General features: G+C 40.9%; 1 protein-coding gene across 5 annotated transcripts in view; it reads left to right on the top strand.

The window, feature by feature from the left end:
* Window positions 1–27,430, top strand: part of NEK6 (NIMA related kinase 6) — an 87,603-nt gene that overhangs the window by 22,241 nt on the left and 37,932 nt on the right. For 2 of the 5 annotated variants that reach the window (XM_059715748.1, XM_014603773.3), the window contains exons 2-5: window positions 8,856–8,981; window positions 19,384–19,527; window positions 19,606–19,752; window positions 21,391–21,453. In XM_059715748.1, coding sequence (XP_059571731.1) covers window positions 8,886–8,981; window positions 19,384–19,527; window positions 19,606–19,752; window positions 21,391–21,453 — 450 coding nt within the window. In that variant the 5' untranslated portion in view covers window positions 8,856–8,885. The remainder of the gene's footprint in view (window positions 1–8,855; window positions 8,982–19,383; window positions 19,528–19,605; window positions 19,753–21,390; window positions 21,454–27,430) is intronic. The other 3 variants (XM_059715749.1, XM_059715750.1, XM_059715751.1) reach the window with 3 other exon arrangements.

Below are 27,430 nucleotides of genomic sequence, written 5' to 3' on the forward strand. Positions count from 1 at the left end.
GGTAGTAACGACTGTACTTCAGACTGGTGACAGTGGGTGGCAGGATGTTTAGAAACAGTCGTTTGCATAATTGCTTGCTGGGGGAATTTCCTTCTTGGGCGAGTGTTTTGCATACTCATTGGCATACGTTTTCCTTTTGTGTCGTGCCGCTCCGTCAGATACAGGGGCAAATATTAGGTGAACTATCATGCTGTAAGTGATGAAACAGTTCAAGGGTCCACCTTGGTAGAAGCTGCTTTGTCTCTACTGCATGGGTACAATTTTCATTTTACCTTGTAGACTGGATAGCTGTATTTAGACTGTATTTGTAGACTGTGTGGTTGAGATATTTAGCTAATGGAAATTAGCTGGAAGATTGGTTAACTGACCTTCTTGCAAAATGTTTATTTTCAAGTGTGGTTCAGGGCATCCTTTATTTCCTTCCCTTGTTTTCAAATTTTTTTTTCTTATTGGTTCAGGTACAGGCAAACGGCCCTGTACTATTTGGGTAGGCAGCATACTCGTACAACAGTTGACAGTTCTTGTGTGGTTCTGTGCGCTCCTGCTGCCTGCCGATCTTACAAAGCTAGTGCAAAAATTGAGGCAAAATGTGCTATCTCTTTCTTTATACTGTGCAACTCTGCATCCGGATTTTAATAACTGGAACCTGTCGCTAGCTTGCGTTCTGTTTTCATATGAGTTATCATTGATTTCAAATGAGATAATGTTGTATCTTTCTTTTGTGGATTTGGTAGCTATGGAAAGGAACAAGTCTAAATTACTAGCCTCTGTCTATTTTTGTGAGCTATAGATAGATAGAAACCTGCAATTATGAGTAGGCAGAATTGGCATTTGAACAGTGCAGCCAGCTTTACTTTTGTATATGTGTGGAGAAGAGTATAAATGTAACATGGTATACCTCTGGCATGTGCAGCTGCTGGATCCCTTGGTGTCTTCTGCTCATCAGTGAGTGAGACCTTTAGGCTTCATTGCTGTTTGCAACTGGCCAGAGTTGGTAAAGAAAAACTTGGCTCCTTTTACCAATCCCAGGAGCATTTGGTATCGCTTGGATTGATGGATTGCCAAAATCATTACAAAAATGTTAGAATTGACTCCAGATACTAAAACAACCGTCAGAAATTCTTCGTGGTCTTCACCCAGAATTGTCAGAAAATACCACCCTTTAAAAACAGTGACAAATGCTTTTCTTCCCTACAGTGCATTTCCTAGAAGCTCAGAAGATTACCATACTTTCTACACTTGTCCTACTTTCCAGGAAGGAAACCCCACTACAACAATTTATATCTCCAAAGTGACAAGGAACATGTGTCCAAACAGGATTTTTTTTCTGTAGTTGTCCAGAGGCAAAAACATTTCCTTATTTTAATCAATTTTGAAATTGCTTGAGAGCCTGATTTTCAACAGCTGACAGGGACTTCATTTGAAAGATCCCATGAATAACATGAATTCTTTTGGAGAATGCTGCTTCTTCTACATATATTAATTTCTGTGGGATAAGACCTCCTGGGTCCTGCTCCGTTAAAAATGCTGAAGTTAAATATTTAAAATGCACGTAAAAGGGATTCAGGCTGGGGGTGTTTTCATTACTCCTCTCAAAGGTGACTGAGACTGTCCCAGAGTGCTATGCTTGCCCCTCTGCAATTTAAAAATGCATGTACACTTTGCACGTTTCCCCCAGATGCGGGCCAATCCTAGAACAGCCTGCTCAACCCTGAGCCTCCTAAGTATTTTCAGTCACTTGAGAAATGAAAATGCAGAGCTAGGATGGAGCAGAGTGGAAACCTGCCAGCGTGCTAGGGAGAGCTCCTTCCAGGACCTCTTGAGTTGTTTCCTACTGTTGTCTTTGGCTGTTAAACAGATGAAAGAATTCTTCAACGATTCTTCTAGAGCCGTGTCTTATTGCAAGTGGGGGAAAAAGAAGGGAGCTGGAATAGGGGGCCTGATTAACCTGTTTTGAATTCTGTTCCTTTTATTGATGTCCTTTACCCTTGCCTGGTTTTGCGTTTCAGTATATTGAGTAGTTCTTGCTTAACTTTGGCTTGACTAGATTTTTTTTTCCATCTGACTTCTTTAATAGTGGGTTGTGCTGAGGCTTAGTATTAAGCTTCCTAGAAAGCATATGTAATATAAGTTCACTGGTTCAGTTACCAGTCGCATCTCAAAATGCACCATCTAAGTGCGTTGGGTTTTTTTTGCGGTTTGTTCGGTCTCGCAGAAGTCAAAGGCAAGAGAATCCATAAAAGCAAAATTCTCCTCTTAAGTTTGGACCTTGGGTCCCACAGGTCAGGGCTGAAGCGCATAGTTGGAATTTGTGAGCCTTGGGGACTCTTTGCTTCTTATTGTGGGGGCCTAGATAAGTGGGGAAGTTTTAATCTTCATAATGGATAATTCAGCATATGTTTCTTTCATGGCTCAGTTAGAAACTGCTGAAGTGCTTTGAATGCAGGAGACAGAGCAGAGACCGTGTTCTGGGCTATTTATCTTTGCAAGGATTAATTTTAAAAACATTCATTTTGGCAGAAGGAACACATTTACTATGGAAATGTGAAAACTTTAATGTGCATTTCACATTTTGTATGTCAACAACTTAAGCATTCCTTTTTAAGATAGTTCCATTAAATGCATAGTAGAAGATGAAGTACATATTCCATAAAATCAACATAATTATTCCTTGATATTGAGTTTCACCATATTTGAGTGCTGCTCATCTAGTGCTCCATCTCTTCTGCATCATGAAAAGAGTGCAAGTCTGACAGAAGTTCCTTATTGTTAAATGTTCACTAGCAATATCAGTTTATTAAAGTTTTACATAAAAAGACACTTAAAATATTGCACTGTCTTAATTAGTAGTGATGTCTTTGCAGCTTTGTGACTCGGGTGTCGTAGGGTAGTTGAGCTTGGTTGGCAAGTTCCGTTGTGCCATCTCAGCCTTTAGCTGGTGAGCACACACAGGATGCTGCCTGCAGAAAGTACAAGTCTCTGGATACAGCCCTTCCATCCTTTTCTCTGCAGTTAAAAGGAGACACAAGTGTTCCACAGACTTGTGCGACTCCAGCACACTCCAAGGCAAAGAGACCCATTGTTTTGAATAGCGAGAGATCTTATACTGAGGTGTGTAGGGTTTCATAGTAATCATCTGCTGGACCTCGATGGGATAATCTACCCCATATTTTCCATGGGGGGGAACAGTCTAAAATGTTTAAGACCTGTGGCAAAGTTGTCACCACTAGGCTGGAATGACTTCGGTATCTAATATAGGCATGAAAGGCTGAATTACTGATTGTGATAACTGTCTTCAGGATCATAAACGCAGTGCCACTTCAGGATCAGGCAAAGAAACTGCAGCTCAAAATGAGATTTTGTTTCAGAGATGCATACATGTTGTAGAGGAGGGAATGGGAATTTGGGAGGTTATAAGTGATGATACAGTAAACTGGGCATTTCCAGGGTCCTCTGCTGCATTGCAGACACATTTTAAAGTGCAGCCAGAACAGTGGTTTCTGTTCCTCTTTTGTTTGTAGTGAACGGATAATAAAACTTGGAAAATACTCAGCAGTGCCGGTAGGTAAGATACTGTGTATACAAGCCACAGGTCCGTGCTCACATAGTGCCTTCCTGTTAGCAGCCATCCGAAAGCCTCTGCGGGAGCTCTCTCTGCGGATAGCCCTGCCAGTCTACCTATAATACGAGCGTTTGCCAGTCGGAGCCCAGAATAGCAGAGCTGCCGGTTTTGAGCAGGACACGCTGTCCCTTAGGTGTCAGCGGGGATCAGAGCTGGTGTCATGTGAGCCGAGCCATATCTCTTTTCAAAGCTGATATTTTGCTCTTGCTCCTTCCTTTGCTTTCAGTGACGGTACTTAAAACAAACAGTAGCCAAACCCAAATACTCTGCCTAATAAACTCTTCGACATGCTTGCGGCAGCTATGCTATTCTGAGCTGTTAATTGCTTTCCCCTCGTCTAATATCTCATGGTAAGCGAGCATACCTTCTGCTTCCTATGGCACCAGAGAGTTACAGTTCTCCTAGGAGTGTCCCGGCTTCATGTGTGCTCTGCTGAATGGCTGGGCTCCTCGAATTCAGAAATAGCTTGGTTTCTGTTTTGAGTTTTACTCCTTCTTGAAGGCAGGCGGCAGTAAATGTGATGCAGGATTGGTGTTAGACTATGGATATTTCACCTGGCAACAGGAACCTGCCATTTTTGCTCTCGGCACTACCTCCAGGTTGTAAGTCCTTCCAGTTTTTCTTTGATAAGAGGTAAATAGGGGAGCTTGCCGATGTGTTCCCTTGTTGCTTGTCTGTGCAGAAATTTTCTTGTGCGTTCTGTTTTGTATTGTTAAAGTAAATAACACTTTAATACCAGGTGACATTAAACTAATTGGGATTTATAGAGAAAGCTAATAAGTAAGAAGGTTCTGACAGCAGTGTGTATGGTATAAATTACTTGGGGACTGTGATTCTTCATCTTGAGTAGTTATCAAAGGAATGCTTTTCTTTCTTTTTTTCTTTCTTCCTTTTCCATAATCATGTAAGTAGTAAACCTGCAGATTAAAAGCAAAAATGAATCAGTGTTCTTGTTCTTAGCACTTCTGATTCTTTTCATTACTCTCATTTTGGACCATGAGAATAAACGGAGGTTTACAGCGAATGCTTTTTAAATGTTTTCTATATTTAGACCGGTCTAAAATACGATTAGCCTTTTGTTTTCAGCAAGTACAAGAGATCCCGTGCAGTTCTTTGGCACTGGAAATGTTTGCTCCAAGTTTTAGAGTCAGTCTGAACCAAATGATTGTCCAGGTGTGTGAGTGCATAGGTGCCCCTTGCTTTTAGAGCTTCTTTGGCTGGTAGGTCAACAAAGCAGCAGCCTTGATGCATGCCTAATAGGAAGCCAGCCCTTCTTCATAATTAAATGACCAGCACCAAATAAACGTGTAGTTTGATGCTAGGTCTTGGAGTGGAGCTATTGCTTGTGCTGTCATGTGCAGAATCAAAATATTATGCATGTGTTATTAGAGTACTGAATGGAGCAAGCATAGTTTGAGGAGGTAGGAGGAATCATCTAAAAAAAAAAAAAGCCATTCATGTGATAAACATAGTGCCAGTTTTGGACCTTGCTATTGGAAATTTTAAAGTGTTTCTTTAATATTTAGTAACATTGCTGAGACCGCAGTGGAGGTTTTTAAAATGTCACTGCACACCTCTGCATTATGGTAGGTTGTGTTAATTCCAGCTGGCAAAGATCTGTCTGCTGTCCAAGCTGTGCAGCTATCACCACTGCTAGGACCAAGCACAGCTTCATGCAGAAATATCTTTGGCATGCCATGCACTGCAGGTGACCCTCTTTCTCTCTTCCACCCCACAATCTTAGTTCAGACTAATAAAAGGTCAGTATCCAAGTCCTGTGGGTAGAGTCACTATTGACGCTTGATGAAATCAAAGTCAGTCCCTAATCAAAGCCGATATTGGCCAAAATTGCTGGAAGAGAAGTTCTGAAAATGTTTGTGCTGGGCACTAGCTCTTATCTGGTCACGTTTCTCTTGGAGCAGTAATCAGACCAGCAACCAAGACACGATCCAGTCCTGGCACTGTTCAGAAAGTGCACGTGAACAGTGAATAAATAGGCAAGTTCCTGTATTGGCTCCAGATTCTTTGTTCAGAACCTCCTTGCGTTTCCTGAGGGACTGAGGATTTGCTGCGTAAACTAGGAATGTATTTCTGAAGCACATGCTTGCTTTTTGGGCTAAAGTAGGGTCCACTTTTGCCTCGTGAGCAGTACTTGAGTCCGTGGATAGTCCTGTTGACTATTCGGGGAACCTTTTCCATGCGAGAGAGGAGAGCAGAATCTGGCCTCCCCAGTCATTCTCTTAGACTTCCTGATTTCTAAATGGGATGCTTTGTATTCATGTGGTCTGGATACATTTTGTTCCTTCTCCTAAAGGAACCAAACAAACAAAAAGGTGAGTGTTGGCGCATGTTGGTTCTTGCAATAAAAGAGTAACTTGTCTTGTCTGGAACTTCATTGGCTGAGACTGAAGAAGCTGAGCTCCTGTCATGCCGTACATGCCACTGTGCAGAAACCCCAGACCTCAACTGGTGTGTTACTGGACAGGGAGTTGGAGCAGGAGTGGGACATCCAGCTCGTTTCGCACTGGCCCTGGCCGTGCTTTCAGCTGTGCCTTCCAGCGTGTGTAAGGAAGAAAGAGGTTGGTGGGACCCAGCGAAGGGCAGCAGATCGCTCCAGGTTGTACAGCCTGCCTGTGCATTTCACTTCTCCAGGCAGGGTTTCCTTGATCGAACTCTCTTTTCGGTGATTTCATTGACTGGATTCCTCACAGTCTACTTGTAAATGAGGTTTGCTTGTAACATTCATTCATGTGGTGGGTCTTTTCTTTCCATCATCCACAAACTTTTACTTGGTTTTATTTTGATCTGTATATATAAAAGCAATCTAGTCATACCATGAAACCATTTGCTAATTCTCTACCCTTCACGGCAGATGCAAGTAAACCCAGACACGACTGTCTTGAGGCTTTGTCATCTCGGGGCTGTGTTTGATACTCTGGATTTCACTGCTGGTTTGTGGAAACCGCATTACTGGCATCTTACAGGCCAGTTAGATTTCCTTTTGCATTTTGACTCAGAATGTCACAGTTGCAATGGTGAAACATTTTCAGTGCTAAAAAATGTAACGGAAGAGATCTGTGTGGGTTGAAGGGAAATTTTAGATTGAAAATGGAGGATTGGGTCCCAACAGAATGAATAAAATGAGAGCGGTGTCAGGAAATCTGGTGTTACATTATCAGAAATTGTACTTTTTTTTTTTGGCATTTGTCACGCACTCTCTTCCTCCCTGCCACCACTTTTTTTTAATTCTGTACTTGTTATAGAACACATTGGTTTAGTAATTGCAGTAGGAGAAAAGATGCACAATTATTCTCTGCTTGTTCCTTGGTCAATACTTTGATCTGGCTTTATTCTAATGAGTCCTCTAGCTGTTTGCCTTCTCCAAACACACTGAATTGTATAAGACCTTTTTGTTTTGGGTGGTTGATTCTTAACTTGGGGTTAGCATAAGCTATACAGTAATGGTAGCTGTGGCATTTTGAGTTGCTAACAGGATAATTGTGAAAATCCCTCAGTTGAAACGTGTCCAGGTGTTTGGATTGTCCCAAATGTTCAAAATACTGGGATGCAGAGTGCCAATCCATAACTCTGTGCATAACAGTCAATGACCTTTTTACTGTTTCAAATGGCTTACAAAATGCAGGGTTGGTTTACAAGACATGATCTTCTGGCTTGGCATGATTTGGCTTTCAAGAGAATTTTGGATTTAATTCTTGTTTTTGCAAATGAATTGGACAAGTCACTTGCATCCTTCAGTTTATTATGTAGGGATCATAATTGCCTCATACCTCTTATATACTGCAAGTGCAAAATATCACTAAATTTCAGTGCTGCTATGTATCAGCCTGCCAAACCCAAATTTTTAGCTTTCACAGCACAGCTGAGTATGTAACAAAACAGATGAATAAGGGTTATTCTGAGTTTAACAAGTGCATTAGAGTCCTTTCGAAGACAAGTCGTATTGGAAGTTTCAATCATAGTTTGTGCTTGGATTATTTATTGCTCTCTCTGGAAGAATCCAAGGAAAATTGGATTCAAGTTTCATGTACGAAAGAGTGTGGAAAATTAGAAGATGCAGATCCCAAACTAGAATTTAATGAAAGTGAATGCAATCTAAAATAACAGTAAGTTGCTGTCAGCTTCCATTGTGCTTTATTACACCACTCCTGTTTTCATCGTTGTGCTGCTTGAAACGAGGGTAGGCACTTCTAAAAATTCTTTCAGACCCGTGTGTATTTCTTCTTCCTCCATTGCGTATTCCTTCCCCAGACTTCATCGTTTGTCTAGTTGCTGATGAATGCCAGAGATGATCTAGGCTCTATCAGGTTGCATCGCTAGCGAAGCTATTTCCAGCGTCTCGCACAGCTTCCTTTCGCTGGGCCCAAAGGGTAAAAGTAGGCCATTCGACTCCTTGAACTAGGGAAGGTTTTGCTCCCTTATGAAACGTGGCGTGAGCTGAAGTAGGTGGCCTGCATTTTCCAGTAAAGTGGTTTTGCAGCTTATGCATTATCGCAAGGGGGCGTGGTTAGTTGGGCCAGAGCCGTGTTCCAGTGCCGTTTCATTAACCCAGGTCTCTGAATTCAGAAACCAAAGGTTGATCCAAGACAGCAGCTTGTCCTTCTGTCTGCTAACTTAGGGGAATTCCTGATGCTTCAGAGGAAGACTGGAAATGTGACTTGCTTGGGAATTGTTGAGAATTACTGGATATTGGTAAAGGTTTTTTAAATGACTGGTAAATGTGCTAACTTTCCCAGATTGCATCTTACATTAGGAACTTAGGGCATTGAAAGCAATGATAACAATTGCTCCAAAATTAATTTGCGATTTCAACCGGTGCAGCACTGGTTTACACGAGTAACATACAAGTGATGTAAAACAATAACATCCAGGCAATTCTGCTTTGTATTCATACTTGTGTCAAAGCTCCTGCTTACCTACCACTATGGAGAGTCAGAATGTGCTCGGCCGGTTGCTGTCTTTGTACCGAAGCTGGAAGGACTTTGGGGTTTCTATGGAAGTTAAGCGTAGCGAAAGAGGAAGGATTCTTACTTCAGGCATTTCCTAGACAGATGCAACCACTGGAGCGGAGGGAGGAAAAGATCAGCATCTCTTCCTCTGTTTATGTCCAAACTTGTACATGCGTTTCCCCAGACACACAAGCTTCTTGCTTTCAATGTGTTGGACTGGCAACAGTGATATGACTGTCTTTTTTTTCTTTTCTTTTTAATTTCAGCACACTTCTTAGGGCAGAATTTGGCATGTTATGATGGAAGGACAACATAACCATCCACATCATCTAGGGGACCAGAACAACCCTCTTTGCAAACTGCCAGGACAGGAATATCAGCATGATCCTCAAGTAAGCACACTTTGTCCTTTAAATCCTAAGAACATAAATCACCTTTTACCAAAAGATGCCACGGTCCTTTGTGGTTTTTCTGGTAAGAAATAATATCATAACACATGTGGGGCATATCAGGACTTTGGCGGAGACAGCCTGAGAGTGTTGCCTCAAATCCTTTGTTTCCCATCTTCCTAGGATCATTAACATTTTCAGTTGTTGCACTTAAAGCAAGTGTTTTTGAAGTCAGATATAAAAAGCTCATGCCACGCTGACTGTCTGCTGCTGCAGTTCTTCAGACAGAGGCCAAAGAAGTCATTTGAATTTAAATGAATAAATATAATTTTTATCTGCTTGCATATTTTAATAGTGCATATTCAAGTGATAATTACCAAATAGAAGAAACAGTTTGGTCTAGATGAAATGTTATGCCATGCTCCGAAGTCTTTGGAGCCTCTGGGATCTTGCTTCCTCAGTTGTTTTTTGTGTGCACAAACACATTTCCTTGCAGCGGTGCTTTCTTGTACATGGCATTCCACAAAAACGGAGAAGAGATATTGTTGGGTTTTATGCTTAAAATAGCTTCAGATTTTCAATGTAGTCAAGAAATTATTCTGATTGTTGTGGCTTCTGGCTGCCTCCCCCTTCCGCAATTGTTTCAAGTGGTCAGCATTATCAGAACAGCTAAGTTTTACCTGTGCACCATGTGAGTAGTAACCAAAAAGACTGTGCAATGAAAAAAATATATACTTGAGAGGACTGGTGTAAGTGTAACTGGATTCCAGACTGTAGAAGGAAGCGTGGGTGTCAGTTTGTCATTTTAAATACTGGATCCAGTAATATTTGGGGTTTCTTGAGCAGGGATAATTCATTGAAAAGCTGCAGCAAAACACAGTATAAGCTTTCCAAAAGCCAAGTTGCCTGCATATACAGTACAGTGATGAGTGTATCTTGTGCTGCACTGCCTTGAAAATACATAGGATGGAACACAGCCCCCTCCTTCCCCCTAATGTAGCAATTTGTCATATTAAGTCATTTAATAATAATTGAATCCCCTTGATTAATCTTCTAGAATTAGCCAGTTGCATTTTGAGCAATTAGGGTTAATTACTGCCTCATTTGGCAGGATGGAGCCCCTGTAATTATTTCATGAACAAGATGAGGAAGTGTTCTTATGCAGCAGATACATTCATGGCATCTTGGAGCACATGTTAGAATTTGTAATGACATAGTTAAGTGTAATTAGTAGCTAATACTCTATTTACTGCTGTTACCCTGATGCTGATCAGCCTCATTTGGCTGTATGGTCACTGTTCAGTGATGATTTCCCCCAACCCTGTTAGTACCTAAGTTATGTTAATAGGGGTCTCTAAGTGTGTTAGCTTTTCTGAAGATGATCCAGGTTACGGATATGGGCTGGAAAAAAAGATCGTTCATTTTTTTGCTATTGCTTTTAAAGCACTAATGCTGAGTAAGCCAATATATATAGCATTATGGGAAAGCTGAAATGTCTCCTTTCTGCAAACTCCCAGTTTGAGGACTAATGCAGGATTATCTTGGCACTGGAAATTACTATATCAGCTTCTTGGCATATCATCATGAATATGCATGGAAGCATCTCTGATTTTCTATTTGGTAGAAACAAAATGAGAATAATATATTTTTCGGTACTTCTTACCTGGAAGGCTCCCAAGTGTCATAGTGTCTGTGCAGTGGGAATGCAGCAGTTGTTGCCGCTAGTTATGCTGGCATGTCATGCAGTAGTTTACAGGTGAGAGGGATTTGGGAAGGAAGACAGTTTTAGCCCAGCATCTCCTATGGAAGTGTCACATGTGAGATGTTTTTGTTGAGCAGATAGGGCTTCTAAGGTCTTACCTGCAGGAGAAACTAAATGATTACTCTTTTCATCTGCAGAAGGACCAGAACAAGATTAATTCTTTTCTGTTGTTTCCATTTTTTAGATCAGTTATTTTCTTACAGTCATTTTCACTCTTTTCATTTTTAAAGAAAATAAAAAGGAAGATGCTTTCAGTCCTTCCCAGAAGTGCATTATTTCTGTTTGAGAGATAGCAAAGTGGAGGCAACAACTTGCTTATTGCCACATAAAAAGTAGACTTGGGATCCAGAGTTTGTGATGCCCTGCCTTCCTCTACTGGACCACACTTCAGTAATGAGGCTGTGGTTTTATCCAGTACTGCTTTACAGCTACTGCCACCTTTCAAGTCCCTTAGGCAAGTTGGGGAAAAGTGTTTTCTTTTCTTTTCAAGTTATATAAAGTGCTAGTGCAGGCACAGCTTTCGAGTTGCACCCAGGTCTCTTCTGCTTCCTGCCCTATGTATAGCTCTCATTCTGGAGGATTTTCCTGCTTCATCGAATTTGGGGATACAGCCATGGTACTCTGGTGGCTTGATATTTATTTTGTTATAAGTTGCAGATATAATAAAAGGCATATAATTTTGACTTTAAGAGAGATAAATTGACTACATGTCACAGTTTCTTGCAAACTTGCCCCAGAAGACCTGCAGTGCTAGTTTAGAGCCATCCCTTGCTGCTCATCTGCAGTATTTATATTTAGTGTTTTAGTTAACCTTTTCCTTATGACTCGCTATAGAACTTCATATTTAGAAGTTTTCTAATTAGAGTAAGTGAATATATAAATATAGAGAGGACCCAATAAAATCTTGGCCAGGCTTCTGGCTCCTTATCAGCCCAGCACTGTTTTCCTAGTAATGTTCCTGATTGCGAGTGGGTGATAATTCACATTTGCAGATTGCTTGCTGTGCGTAGCAGTAAGTAATAAAGATTATGGAAGGGGTATATAAAATGACATTTAAAAAATGTGGGATTTTTATTTTAATTAAAAAAAATTAGTTTTACAAGCCTTATGACACATTTCAACATCTTCTCTTTGCCACTTACTACAGTTCTCAGGTGCTAGGTCTGCTTCTGGTACAGATATTGGTCACTCCGTCTTGGATGCAGGTTTGAATTTATTACCTACTATTCTATTCCACTACTTGGCACCATGTTCCATACTATGTATTCCAGTCTGGAATAAGTCTGTTCCACTTACAATTCCCTGGAGCACCCAGCTTGCTTCTCAAGTGAATATCGACATGGGTTATTAACCAGCGGTGGTGTCTCTTTTCTACTATCAACTTTTCATTAGCCAGTATACGTGTATTTTGATAGAGATGATAACATTTTGAAACTCAAGCCCAGTTGTTCAGCCAGCTTAAATTCTAGCTGATAGTTCAGGGTGACTGTACAATTAGGTTTCCAAAGCTGTGAAGTCCAGACGTTTGAGACCTTGTATGTTCTTAAGGCTCAGGTATTAGTGAAATAATTGTGTGTGATATCTGAGCAATATTTCCTATTTTAGAGCCCATCGTTTTCCTGTTCCGGTTGGTGGAGGTGGGAATCTTTACATTTTCCAGTTTATCTTCCTAATGTATTTTCACAAATCCATGTCAGAAGCAACATTTCCTTCTCAAAACATACAGAACATTTTTCAGGAAGACTTTTACTCTTAGGAGATGGATGTACCATTTGACAGGTCATAAAGAGATTTGAATAATTGATGTTGATATTAAATCAGTCCTTTGAATACATATACATTATACTGTATGTGTTAAAGCTTCCCTATGTACTATCACAGATGTCTTTTAAAGGTGAAATTAGTTTACGGTAAATGTCATTCAGATGAAGTATGCACTTTAAAAGCATAGAAACAGTTGCTTTAAAATTAATGATGCATTGCAAATATCAGAAAAAAGCTTACATCCAGCGTAAAGATAATTAAAATTCAGGTCAGAAGTCTATGACTTACTTGGACTAAATTTTTTAATGAGATTTCAGAAAATTAATTGGGCCAATGTTTTTGTTGTTTTGTTTTGTTTTTAAAAATATTTGTTTCATGCTCCAATGAGGGGGTGGGGGATGATTTTTTTGTTTGATAACTAAGGCCTGTAATGTATAGCTTTTTCTTTTGAACTGTTGGTTACCCACATATAGTTGTTTTCAGGTACATCAGAGATGCACAGAACTTTCTGTGACCTGGTGGTCATGAGTGTACACTTACAACTAGCTCTGGCTTCCCTATATGCCAATCAAGCAGGAAAAAACAACTGAATTTATGATTAATTATTTACTGTTTAGACTGTGGGCAGTTAGTAGAGGCATTTCCATTTTCTAGCCCTACCAAAACCTAGTTTTCTCCATGCTTCTGGGTAAAGCTGCCATGCACCCACTTCCACATGGTGTTAATATTCTGCTGAGATTTTGCTCAATGTCTTAGTCTCTTTCTGGTATCATGGGTCGACAACAGCATTGCCTGATTCTAGCCACAACCATCTTAGCACTGTTCAGCAGTTGCAAACTATTAGATTTTTAATAATTACTTAATTTAGTGGTGTTGAAATGCATTATATCAACTGTCCCAGAGACTGAAAGCCTGCAGAAGAAATACTGCATCTTCCAGCAGGTACCATATTTGAATTCTGTATTAAAACTGGACACACATTCCCATTTCAGAGTTCTTTAAGAGAGAGTTCCTTGTTCCCCTGTTTCTGCTTGCTTGTAGCTGGTTCCCTCCAGAAGAGGTGGAATAGGTTTAATAATTGATGAAAAGTCATTGTCAGAAAACGGAAGGGCATCAGGTGCAACTAAATGTTAAGAGATGTGCAGGAAAGCAACCTGTTTACCCCTGGAACTGAAGTATGCAGTGCTCTGACCTCGTCTCTGTGTTAGCCTTTCGTGGCCACGCTGGCTTGATTGGGAATCAGACCCATGTCATATTGGGAGTATGGCCAAGCAGAAGAATAGCCCATTTTGGTAAGACCAGAGAAGTCTCAGGTCATGCTTGTGCGCTCTCCTTAGAGTATTGTAAACTGGGAAGCTAGCTGCTGAGCAGAAGGCAATCTAGTCTGTGTGCCTGGGTACCATTATAACGGATGATGCATCAGGAGGTTCCCAAGCCTACTCCGAAGGAGTAAATATATAGTGAGGAATTGTTTTAACCCTCTGTCTGCCTAGATTGTGTTGTAGGAAATGTCGGACGATATTCCTTTATAATTAAAGTTTGCCTCAGAGCAGCTGATATAATTAGTCATCTTATCACACGCGTCTCTGAGGAGTTTCTCTGTTTGGTGGTTTTAGAATGTGAAACCTCATTAATTCTCCTGTTTTGGCAGGAAATCCCATTAACCACCAGAATTTGGTGCTGAAAGATCTGGCAATCGTTTCCTTTAGAAGCATTTTGAGGAAGGTGGCCTGTCCCCACGACCGGGCTCATGTCAGCCCTGGGTGTGCCAGGGACTTTGTCCAGAATAGCTGGTTGTTGGGACGATCTCTGCGTGGTGCTTTGAAAACAAATAGCAGCTTTATCCGAATGAGGGACATGGGCGACCTAAATTTTTGTCTAGTTCTTTTACAGATCAGCAGAAAAATGAGACTCTGTTGTGTAGATATGGAGAGAAAAGCCTTTGTCTCAAAAATCAGTTCTTCCCAATCTTACAGCTGGCCTGGGAATAGGATGAGTCAAATCACTGCATTTTCATACTCCGGGATGAAGTTCAAATCATGGTTATGTACAAAACTTCCCAGTTAATGTATCCCAAATGTGTTTGGGAGATACTGATGCTGGGCTCTGCCTCTGTGCAGACCTTGGTGCCTGGAGAGGTGAAGATCTCCTGAAAGGTAAGTGGGTGGAAAGGTTTCACCGACCTGGCATTTTAGATCGGTAGAGGTATCGCTCCAGGGGAACGGCTCTAGCTCTCCATTTGTGAGACATGATTTGTATGTGTCTGTTCTTTGACAGCTTCCCTGAAAAGTATTATCAAGGATTAAACTGAGAAGGATCTGCAAAAAAACAGAGTTCCCCTTATTAAAGTGGTGAAATATATTTGCAGAAGGTCAGAATAGGAGCGAAATTTTCCTTGCGAGATGTTTACCAAGCGTTAAGTCTGTTCCTTTGTAACAGAACTCGGAAGAACTACATGCTGGCGTTAAGTGCAGGAACAAAAAGGCGCATGACAAATGGCCCGTCCTAGACAATAGGCAGTTTTTCGGTAGGGTCTGGTCTGACCCAAGCATGCTCTTTGGTTCGTGTTGTAATCTCACATCCTCTCCTAGGCTTTATGAAAGCTCCATTACTTTAATTAGGTCTGATAGGTTGTGATAGCAAATGCAAATCTAGGTCATTGCATATGTAAATGTGCAGCTGTAGTCCTGGAGGATGCCAGAACATATCAGCTGAGGTGTCCAGTCATCACCCAGCATTAACTCCAGCATGGCAAGCAGACTTTGTATGCCAACTAGGCTAGAAGTGGTTAGGACACCTGCATCTACCTTGTCAGTCTACTAGCATTATTTATTTTTTCAGTTAAGTCACTAGATATTTCTTGACACGTGCACAGAATATTAATTTGCATTTTAAACACACATTTATATTTTTACAATGTATGAAAAACAAACGAATGGGGTCCCTGTTTCCAACACAGATCTTTTGCTTGCATTTGGATGAGCGTTTACTCCTTTGGCCAGATATTGGGTGCATGATGATTTGAAAGGTTACTAAGATATGTAACGTGTCGGCTGTGTTCAGCTTCCTGCTTGGGTCCATCTAAAATACAAACCATGGGTTTGTGCAAACATTCCTTTAATGCTGTGCAAGGATCACTTCTGCTATTGATAAGCTTAGGTAATCCCTAACAAATGGCTATATTTTCAACAGCTTGTTGTCTTAGTAGACTGAACCCAGAACAGCAGAGAAGTCATGCTTCTAGGTGTACTCTATCCCATCGTTGCCATAAGCAAAGGCCCCTTTTTTGGACTGAGACGTGTTGAATTCGTTTGGTTTGAATGTTTCTTGGAATAGCTTCCTTTAAATGATGACATCTGAACAGGAGAGGTGTGGGGTGGGCAGGCCCTCCCACACGGTTATAATGATCTCTCTTGGTCATTCTGGTGCTTTGGAAATATAGGAAAAGTTTTTGTATAACCTCCCAGTCCTAATCAGTAAGCCCCTCGGGAGAAGAGGCACCAATTCACCGTCACAGCTAAGGAACGTCTTTTGATGAGGTTTTTTTTAAAGACTAAATAGGCACGTTTTGCATGTTTAAACAGTGAGACACCTTTTTTGGCTGAATATTGTAATCCAGACTTAGCACGATGATTTGACTGTATAACAAATAGCTGAATTAATTTATCCTTATTGGGAAAGCATTTGTATAAGATCAGAATAGGAGATGATATTTGCCCATCAGTTGGTGCAAATATGTCTGACCACATCCTTGGTCCTTCTTCTGAATTCACTGATGAAGAACGGTGCATCTGTCCTGAATTGGATCAGGACTTGTTGGAGTGGAATGAAAATTGCCAGACTGTACGCCAGGCTCTTGTCAAGGGGAACTTTTCTAAAAGTAAATTTTCAAGAGCTGCCAAAGCTGTGAAGTCCGAATGTTGACAAGTATGGTTCGCTGTACGTAACCTCACATTGCTAATATTAACGGGAGGTTTTGGGGGGCTGACGGTGAATAACTGAAACGACACTCCATGGATGCTAAAGCAGCTGTTGCATTAACAGTCTGGCGCATAGTTGACAATCCTTAAGCTCAAATTCTTTTCTCCAAACAGTATCAGCGACAATACGTTGTAGTATCAGCGTGCAATGTGGAAGAGAGAGACTAAGAGAAGAGAAACTTGTCCTGAATTCTTATTGTAACTGAACTAGTGGCGCATGATAACTTCTGAACGTGACGAAGCTTCAAACCCAGCAAACCTCACGACAGTCGCATCCCTTTTTATAAATGGGACAAAATGTAGATTATAACCCCTATACTGGATTGGATTGTGAAGGTGGGGAGAAAAGCAGTGCATGTTCCTGCGTGCGCCACTTTTTGGAAAGAGGAAGTAACAAAGTCTGAGGCAATAATAGTTCAAGGGAAATGCTCCCTGTAATTAGCTTCCTCTTTCCATATGACTGACCTCGCTGAATGAAAGGCCAGTTGTAAATTAACCTAATTGTTTGCCCAGGCTGTTGCCCTTGCTGTAGACTTCTGATTGTTTTTTTTCAGCCCAGAGTAATCAAATCCTTTCCAAACAGTACTGCAAGACTGTTTATGGGCTCTGGGGCTGGAAATGTTCTTACCCAGGGCTTTGTTTCTGAAGCGATTACTCTGGGTGTCACTCTGGCGAGGGGAGTGTTTTTGCTCTTTTAGGGCATTTAAACTGAGGGAGATGATGAAGATGATGATGGCCTCGAGTTAAATTTGCCACTGTCTGCTACTTGCATTGTGAAATTTGGCGCAAACCTGATGGCTCTGCGCTATTTTTTTTGGTCTCAGCTGGAATTGGTAGGCACCTCTACGTGCGCGTTATAGCAATGGTATGTTCTTGACGGAAATCTTCTGAGTTTTAATGCTTGCGTAGCCAGCCGGGAACATCTGTGAACAGGGCGTTCTGCAGACATGTAGGAACGAAAAAGCTTGTGGCTACGAACAACACAAAGAGGTGAAGGGGACACGGGATGAAAGGACTTTGCGCTGTCATTTGTGGTGTAGAGCTGCATTTTGTATATCAGGGCATCTTTAAGTAATAAAACTGAAACTTTCACCTTCCATAAGCGTGCAAGAACCTGGCTTTTCATTGTTTTCTATGTTTTTTGCATTGGAGGTGTTTTGAAAATGGCTCTTGAAGTTGGTTTTAGCTGGCTGCGCATTATAGTCGGTATGCTAGTTTTTGAGTTGGGTAGATTTAAAAAAAAAAAAAAAATCCAATGGAGAAGATTTGGAAGTCTTCTGCAGAACATGGCATTTTGTAACAGCTTGTATGAAATGTATATAATCTTGGTTACAAAACCTCCAGCAATTATTTTTGGTTATGGGTCAGAATTAGGCACCCAGCTGTAAACCCAGATGTATATTTTATTTGTAAATGTGAGAGAGACACTTTTTTTTATTATGTTGTATACCTTAATAACCTATTTCTGCTGATTTTTTTTGCTCATTAAACTATCACCAATTTTAAGGCCTGGTAAGAGAGAGATTCTGTTTCATTGTCACAAATGCAGCATAATTGGAAGTGTCTGGGATGATGTCTCCTAAATCCTAAAGCCTGTGTTGTCCGTGGAGCAGGTTAGGTAACAGCAACAGCAGCAGAAGCTTCTTTTCTTCAAATGTACAGTCTCCACAGCCTATTTAGTCCAGGGCACCTCTGCTAGGATTGCCAACTGCAGATTCAATTGTTAATAATGACTTATATTAAAAGAGTGAATTTTTTGAGGGATTAATCTACAAGCTGGTCTAATTACATTTTTATTTTGTGATGAGAACTCTTAAAAGCTTAAAATGGTCTACTTGGCATGCACAGCAACTTTAAGTCATTAATTTTCATAATTTCTTTTTTAAATGTTGGTTAGCACTCCTGTTAATTATAGAAGAGACCAGAATGGCTCGAGGGAGCAGTTCCTGGTCTATAGAGTACATAATGCTTGTTATGCTGCATATACCTGCCTAACTACATATTTACCTGAGACTGCTCGAAAGTGGTAGTCAATCTGTCCCTTGTGAAAATAATGCACAAAGTTGATTTGCAGGTGAGTAGCTGGGGACAGAGCAGTTTGGGCCTAATTAGTTATTTACACAGGAGACCGGGACTTTTTCTTTTCTTTTCTAAGGCACTAACCTAGATGCATTAGTAGCATCAATTGCATTAAGACCAATAATGACTATATTTACAGACAAGTGTAAGTCAGCCTAGATCCAGCTCTTGCACCTCAGAAGTAAAAGCAAAAGTATTAAGATGTTTACCAATCTAAATTTCCTTGTATACATTTTCATAATCATTGCTGTTAACTAGTATCTTCTGTTTTATATTTAGATTTGGGGTTTTTGTTAACTTGCAATATTTTAAAGTGAGGAATAAAAATGTGTCAGAAATTGTCTGCTTTACGCTGGGGCATAAATTTTGCTGCTGTAATTACTACAAAAGAACTGAAATCTGTAGGTATAAAATGAGGAAGTAAAAAAGCAATTGTGATGAACTTGGAAATCATACGGTTTATACCTGTTGAACAAGGCCTGTTTGCTTCCTGTAGGCTAATTTTTGTGGGTAGCAAAGGAACTTTTCAGTGAGGTCCTGAACTTTCCCCATTCGGTGCCCCTGCACGGTGCGGCCTAGCGTAGACAAGGAAGGTTGCTGTCAGGCAAAGGAATCCAGCCTGCTTCCACGAGAGGAGATTTTTGCGGCAGACCCATGCCGTCACACTCTTAACTACGCAACATTTTCAACCTTGTGTTATCAGTAACGATAGAAGTTGCAGCATTGTGAGCATGGAGCAAGAGAGTTGGAGAAATCTCAACTCGTCGTGTTCCAATTGAGTTTCTCTCATTCACTGACTGTTTTATTTCTTTTGAATAAGCAGAGGCATCTGACGTCCTACCCATACCGCTGCACCTTGGCAGATTTTCAGATAGAGAAAAAGATCGGCCGAGGGCAATTCAGCGAAGTCTACAAAGCAACTTGCCTTCTGGACAGAAAACCTGTGGCATTAAAGAAAGTTCAGGTGGGCATTCAAATGGAAGAGCTGATGGTTTTATGGGTGAAAGAGACCATTCTCAGACTTCTGCTTGATTTTTCACAGATTTTTGTAGGCGAAGTGCCTGCTCCCCGTCAGAATTCTCCCGCCAGTGGAAAGGATGGAAAGGGACAGTTCATAGAGTCAAGCCCTGAAGGGACGATTAGATCATCTGATATGAGCTGCAGATCACAGGCCACGAATTTAACTTGTGTATGGCTAAAGCATATCTTCTAGAGAGGCATTAAGTCTTGATTTGAAAACATCAGAAGATCTGAATCTGTTGGTGGGGTATTCCACTGGTTAATTGCCCCCATTGTATTTAAAAAAAAAAAATTGTGCCTAATTTGTCATTTGAATTTGTTGGTGTTTGGCGGTCTCTTTTTTTTTTCCGTCTGAATTGCTGCAGTGGATGGTGGTCACCGTTGACTCTCATAGACAGGAGCAGTGTTAGTGTTGTGGTTGTCTTCTATGGGATTTGTGGAGGCACGGAGATAAACTGATTTGTCTTAGGCTCACAGTGAGTCAGTGCCATACCTGGGAGCAGATCCCAAGGCTTGGTGTCCAGTAATTTTTTTTAACCTGTCCCCTGAAAAAACGTCTTGACACGCACCATGCTGGGGTCATTTGACCCCAGCTGTCTTTCCTGCCCAGATGCAGGGGGGCTGGACCCGATGATCCCGTGAGGTCCCTTCTAGTCCCTAATGTCTAGGAATTACTTCGCTCCCAGCAGACAAATCCAGCTCGGCTCCTGTCTTGACTGGATCAGAGCCAATGTGTTTGTGCCACCCAATCTTTGCCCTTTGGGTCTAGAATTGGGTAGATCTCTCTAACAACACTGATGTGGAGCTATTGTATTTTCATGCCACTTTTCATTCATTTTTTCAAAAGGATTTGTCTTGTTTACTTTTGGATAACACGTAAAAAAAACAAACAAACCCCTAACAAAAAACCCCAAGGTGTTGATTGGCATAGACATAAAATTAGGAAACTAACTTCTTGACACAGGACTAGAGTATGGGAATATGGAGCGTCATGTCATGAAAGGTTGACAGAAAAGGGGCAGATGGTTGAGGACATAAACTCAGGGATGGAAACCCTGGCTCGCTGCTCTTCTCGAAAGAACACCATTGATTTTTGGGAACAGGGGAGCAGCTGACATGCTCGATTAAAGGTTTCAGTGGCCAGACTTTTCACTGGTGGAATAAAATTATAGAAAGAGGTTTTTTTTCTTCTTCCTGTACTCATTAAATGATATGTTGTTAAAAACAAATCTGAAGATATTTCACACAAACACGCTGCAAGTTTATATCTAGGATTAAAGTACCATGCAGTTTTTTGAACATCATTTTGCTAAAAGAAATGTGCCTCTAATTCTTGAACAGATCTTTTAAATTCTTGGTACCAATGACTTGAACTCTGATTATTAAAGAATGAATATTAATGCTCATTACTCTTGTTAATTAATGCAGGGGAGTCTGTGAAAGGAAGCACAGTTCTGGATTGTTTAAGGAGAGGAAAAGATATGATTTCATATTTCATACACAATGTGAAAACAGTGTTAAATTAAATAACTCTCTTTTTACAATAACCAAATTGGCAACAAGTCCACAAACTAAAACCTCATTTTTCTCACTGCTTAGCATATCACCAGTAGGTGCTGATGTTAATTTTGCTGTTTTATAGTAGTGGCTTAAAAAGTCAACCTCGTGATTCTAACCGCAATTCGTATCATTTAAATCAAAGGGGAGTGAAAAAACAGATTCCTTTTTAAGATATGATAAGTTTAGCATCTAGCATCTCTTGCATTTCTTGCTTGTTTCTAATCTACTACTCATTCTGTCTTTGAAGATTTTTGAAATGATGGATGCCAAGGCCAGACAGGATTGCATTAAAGAAATTGATCTTTTAAAGGTAAGGATTTCTCTGGTGACTTAGTATTTTCCATTTGAGAAAGTTTTGTTTTATGGTCCTTTGGGCAAGTCTTGCATGACAAATCCAGGCAGATGATTTCAAGTTTCAGTTCCTATTAGGAGCTTGGAGCAGGACCTCACTTTAGGCAGGGCAGTACCTAGATAGTTCCTATTGCAGCTTTGTGCAACACTTCTCTTTTACTCTCTGCCCCTTAATTTTATCTGGTTTTCTGCCTTATGTATTGAATATCTCTTTCTACCCTCCCACCCGTTTCCCTATTTTTCTTGCTCACAGCATGGCAAGTGCTTTAGCAACAAGGTATTTTCTTTTGATTAAAACGGTGATTATGCATTGCCCACTGGCCAGGATTTGGCCAGAGGGCATTGAGCATTTTGATGCATCTGTGTCCATGCTTGATGTGAGTGAATTGATGCCAGTAACATGTATGATGTTCCTACTCATCCATTTATTTTTATTTTTATTTTTTTTACTGATATAGAGGACACAACAAGTATATGCTTAAATATTGCACAGAGATGTTTCTCTGCTGTTCTGACCCACAGTGGCAGGAACTGTCACGTTCCAAGGAGCAAACTAAAAGCTTAGAAAACTGGTGGTGGCAAAGTTGGTAGGTAGTTAATCAGCTAGTTCAAACCCAGAAGATTGCACTGAAAGATGGAGTAGGAAAAAACCAGCTTCAACAATTGGATCAAATTGTTGTAGCTGTTCTTTCATGACAAGTATGTGCTTCAGGTTTGGTTTGTCTTTTTACACACAAGGGTCAAACTTTCCAAAGAACCTACAAGCAGGGATGGGTGGTACCTTTCTGTGTGGGATCATGTGATGGGGGAAAATACCTTCTTCATTCATGACAGTAGAAGCTCCTGGAGTTCAGAGGTACTTTACTTACCCAGGTTGTAGCTCCATTACAGCCACAACAGTGAGGATCAGAGACAAAGTTAATTAATTATGCTGAAGATTTTGCATTACTACATCACAACTAGTCGCCCTTTTTCAGAAGAGAAAAACAAGCTTTCTTGGTTTTCTAGCTTCCAGAAATTTCTCAGATCTGAACGAGTTAATTATCTTAACAAAACTGAATGAACTGACATGACAAAAGTCCTCCCTGTACCATGAGATGCCAATGTCACAATAAATTTTAATGGGTTTATTTTTAAAAAGGATTTGAATAAAAAAACAGGTTACATCAAGATAGATACAAAATGGTAATTTAGGTAAAGATGTGGCCAGCCTGAGCAAAGATAGAGGGAATGAATCTATATTTAACTGTTTATGAGATCAAAGACCAGCTGCTAAACACTAAGGAGACGGAAAATAATCTACAAAAATGAATGAATAAAAATGATGGTACATTTGGGATCCTGGCAGTGGATATGGCTTTACACAAGGGGAGGGTGGTTGTGGGAGACTGTCATATGCTTGCACTGGATGCGTTCAGAGCAATGTGTGCAAATAGATCAGAATCAAAGGTGAGTGAAAATAAAATATATAAGATGACAGAAAAACCTAGATGGTCAATTATCATCCTCGCTGTATGCAATGACCAGAGGCAACTCCAAATCTTCCTGTGTAAAGCTCACCAAGTAGCCAGATGTCAAGCTGTTAATACTGTAGTATCTGGGTTGCCAAAAGAGAAGTGAAAGGTGGTATGATGGAGGGATAATTAGCACTCCCCCATTCACTTTACTACTGTTTTTTTCCCTTTAAGAATTTTTTTTTTATTTCTGCACTATTAACTCTAACTCCTTCCCCACGTGTTTCTCCTAATAACCTAAGTGGCAGAGAAAGGGCCTGGTCCAGTCCTGGAAATTGGATCGAGTCATTGTTCCTCTCTGCTAGAACAGGGAGGGCACTAGAATAGGCTGCCCAGGGAAGGTTGTTGGTTTTTTTTCACAGAAGGCTTTCAAGAAGAGGCTGGAGGCATCGTTTTGGGATGGTGAGGAACAGTGTTAGGACCCTCTCAAACCCTACCTGGTCCAGCACACTTGAGTTCAAGAGCTCTGCTGGCTCAAGACCTGGCAAAGCTGGGTGTGCTCTGAAGACTGACAGCTGTCACCCAGCAAGCAGCAATATCACTCGCATCGTAGAAACCGGTGTGCCTGAAACTTGCCAAATGGGCTCCCAGACTTGGGTGGAGGTCTGACCTCTTTTTGCACGTGCAGGAAATGCAAAATGATGACAAATGGCATAAATGGTGACAAGTACAATTCCGAGTTTGTTTGTCAGTTTTATGGCTAGCAAGCCCATTAATACTGATCAGAGACCTATCATCTCCCACGGGTTTTGCATCTTTTCCTTTGACAGCGCACTGTTAGATATGATTGGGTGTTCTGCTACTGTTGTCATACTTCTCATTCCCCTTTCCAGATGACAACATCCTGGTTAAAAAAGGCAATAAAGAATTGCTCAGTGTGAACAGTTCTTGCAGGTTGAACACTTGCATAGCACCCTAAAGTAAGCTAGTGCTCAAAGTATGGTGAAAAGTCAGTTTGATAAATTGTATTGCAAATGCACGTGGGATATTTTAGTTAATACTGCTTATAGGGCATTTCTTTCAAATGTATATTAGCTTTCGAATGAAAGATCCCACAAAATATGACAGATTTTACCCAAGATATACACAAGTCAGCTTCCAAGAAACTGAACAAATCGCAACTAAGAGTAATCAAAGTTCTGAATGTCAACTTGAGAAGCAGTTTTTAATGACATTGTACAGGTCAGCATGTTTTGATAATTTGGTGCAGGTGCAAGCTCTATTCCCAAGGGGCTGGAAGGCAGAGTTGTTCAAGGTTTTGTTTAGAGACAAGGGAGGGTTTTAAGAGGCCAGCTTCAGTACGTCTGTCAATGTCAGCACCCGGAACGCACTTCACTCAGTGCTGCAAAGCTAATAACTTGTCAAATCAATATCTGCAACTCATCTCTGGTTAATTGATAGCTCCCATGCTGGCTGTTCTGACTGCTCGGTATATAAATAACTGAAGGACATTTTACCGCTGTACAAAGGTGGTCCTATGGTAGTTATGTTCCACATTTCACAAGCTGACTTGGGGGTGCTGTGCCTCCCCGTACAATTTAGGATTCATTTTGAGGACTCGGCAGCAGTGTTTCCAGACATACAGCATTGGGCAGACCAGGCCCATGTTCTGAGAGAGGAGCATGTTTTTAACAGTCTGATTTGAGTTTGCATTGCAGATGCAGGGTTTCCCCCCAGGCATTGGCTCTGAAGGGTTTAGAATTTTTTTTCCTTAAACTTTCTGTTTTTTGACAAAAACTGTCAATAATTGCTTCTACCAGATGAGCCTGTAATTGATGTTAGCAAAGAATGGCAATAATATTTTCTCAAGTGAGAAATGAACCCTCTACTGTCATTTCAGCACCTCAACTTCCAGTATAACAATATTATGCAGAAATGAATATTTTTCTCCCTTAATTGTTAGTTATTGCAGGGATGCTTGTTCCTTTTGGCTTGAATAAAAAGTTTAAGTCCCAAACTTAGTTGTGAGCAGCCTACTACATCATTCTACCTTTCTTTTGACAAATGTACTTAGACTCTGCAGCTCTAATTTGTTTTGAAGAAATTATACAGATTTGCTATCGTGAATCTATAGTAAGTGATACTTCTCTGCTATATTTCTTAAATCAAATTCCTATCCAAATACAGATGAAACGTATTGTGTTCTCTAAATCTGTTTTGTTTTGTTTTCTTCCTTTTTTTGTTTGCTTTTTGAACCTAGTAAATTAATTGGAAAACTCTCTGCGTCTGGAAGTTATTCAGAACTTCACACGAACTACAAAAAATAGAGCATCCCCTTCAGAATAATTCTGGTCAAAGTCTGAGGGTAAAACCGCTCAGTAATATGGCTGTATAATCAGCAGCCGGGCTGCCAGCACCCACTCTCGCTCATTTAGGACTGGCTTGCTCTTCTGCATGCCTCTTGCTGACAGCATTGCTGTGCATACACATCAGGCATTAACTTCCATCAAACTTTTAGGATGCATTAAAGGAATGAGGAAAAGTCAATAACCCGAGCTAGGGCATTTGGCGCATTTAAGGATTTGTGAAAATTAAGGTTATGCAGTTTCCTTCTGTCAAAAGATTAGAAATTTCAAGTGAGCCCCCCTCCCCCCGCCTGTCCTCCCTGTCACATGCATACACGAGCCTTACAGAAATGGCAAGCCTTCGATAGGTTTATTTAAAGGAAAGGCTAACAAAGGGACATAGCGGACTGTAGAAGCTCAATTTACACTAAGGCTTTTATAAAACCAGCGTGACTTCTGGGCTGGTGGGTTCAGAAGTGCAGGGAATAAGCTGTAAATTTTGTTTTTAGACCCTTTTATAAAATCTGCAAAAGTTGATGGGTGAGTATATCGGTGGGGGGAAAAAAAAGGAGAATCTCTCCTCTGCCGTGTTTATATTCTAGGCACGCATATCATGATACTGATGCCCTGGGCATTAAGCAGAGAACGAGACTGTTGTATTTCAGATAGTGAAAAATATTTGCTGTATATCTCCATAGGCCTGCAGTCTTCACTTTCCATTTTCAAAGTTGCTGGTTTGAACCTGGTTATTCAGGGGTAACGCATCACACTAAACTGTAGGCAAAGGTGAATTCTGCTGCCTGAATTTTCCCAGTGGAAAGAAGCTCCCTGGTGTCGTAACATGAGAGATGAGGTCCGATCAGAGCGTGGACTCCCTCTGTCTGCAAGAGCTGTATTCACGGCCCTTGGCGTGGATGCACCACAGTAGGATACGTTGAGTCTGGAGAGGCAGTGGGGGCTAGAGACTGCTAAAGCACTGTGCTAGAGCTCTACCCCTTTCTGTCTCTAGTTTCCCTAAGGAGAATGAGACTATCCTTTGTAAGGTGCTTTGAGAGCCTCCAGTGAAAAATGCTATGCAAGAATGAGGTGGTACTGTTGATCCAAAGGCCAACACATGGACTGGTTGGAGGAGGCTCACACGGCAAGCTGACTGGGCCATCAGTGACTAGTGGGAGTGGGGCTGGTAGGCCAGATGGGCAAGCCCTGAGGCCCCAGAAAGAGTGCCTGTAGTTCCTGCGTGGGCTGGAGAACATTTTTCTGTTGACCACATTTCTTGGGAACATCAGGTCATTCCTGGCTAGAAGGTGCTTTGGATCAGCAGGTTCGAGGGAAGAGGTCGTTTAAAATATTCAGCAAAAATGCTGCGACTGGTTATTTCCATTTTTTTTAAGCTCAGTCTTGTGGGAATATTCTCCTCTTGATGCCTACACATGGATCCTATTAACACTAATGTGAGCTAGTGTCCAGGCATCGCAAAGCAGAATCTATCCCCTAATGCGCATGCAGAGCAGAGCGATTAACATGATGGATCATAACAGCGTTTCTGTTGGCTCGGTAACCCACGAAATAGACACACAGGAGTCACTACTGTCAAGTAGATGAAATGCCCGCTTTTTTATATTTTAAATTTATTTTTATTGGATTTTAGGTGTGCAAGTGAGAGATCTGCAATTCAAAAAGAGGCAAGGGAAGGGGAATAATAACACAATAATCGAGATATCGCATGCATCTTCCAAGCAATTGCAGTTCCTAATTTTAAGACATTCTGACATTAAAATAGAAATGTTAATATATTAGGCCTGTTTCTTAAATTAGTTCTGGAAATAAAGTCTAACAAAATCAGGAGGAAAAAAAATGTATGGCATATTTCAGAAAGCGCCGTGTGAGCAGATTCTCATGCAAAGGAACAAAAGCCATTGAAAGGAGTGAAATCTGAATTAACAAAGAAAAGGCCAGACTGAGCACACAAGTGTTTAACATGGGCAGGGAGTGAATATGTGGAAAGGTGGCCCAGGATGGGAGTATACCTTAAATGCATCATTGTCCTGTGGTTTCAGAAATGAAATCAAGCAAGTCAGGTCTCTGTTGCAATACATTTCAGGTAATGTCTCTTGTTCATGAAGAGTCATTTCCAGTT

Source organism: Alligator mississippiensis, chromosome 12 (assembly GCF_030867095.1).
Source record: "Alligator mississippiensis isolate rAllMis1 chromosome 12, rAllMis1, whole genome shotgun sequence".
Classification (NCBI taxonomy): Eukaryota; Metazoa; Chordata; order Crocodylia; family Alligatoridae; genus Alligator; species Alligator mississippiensis.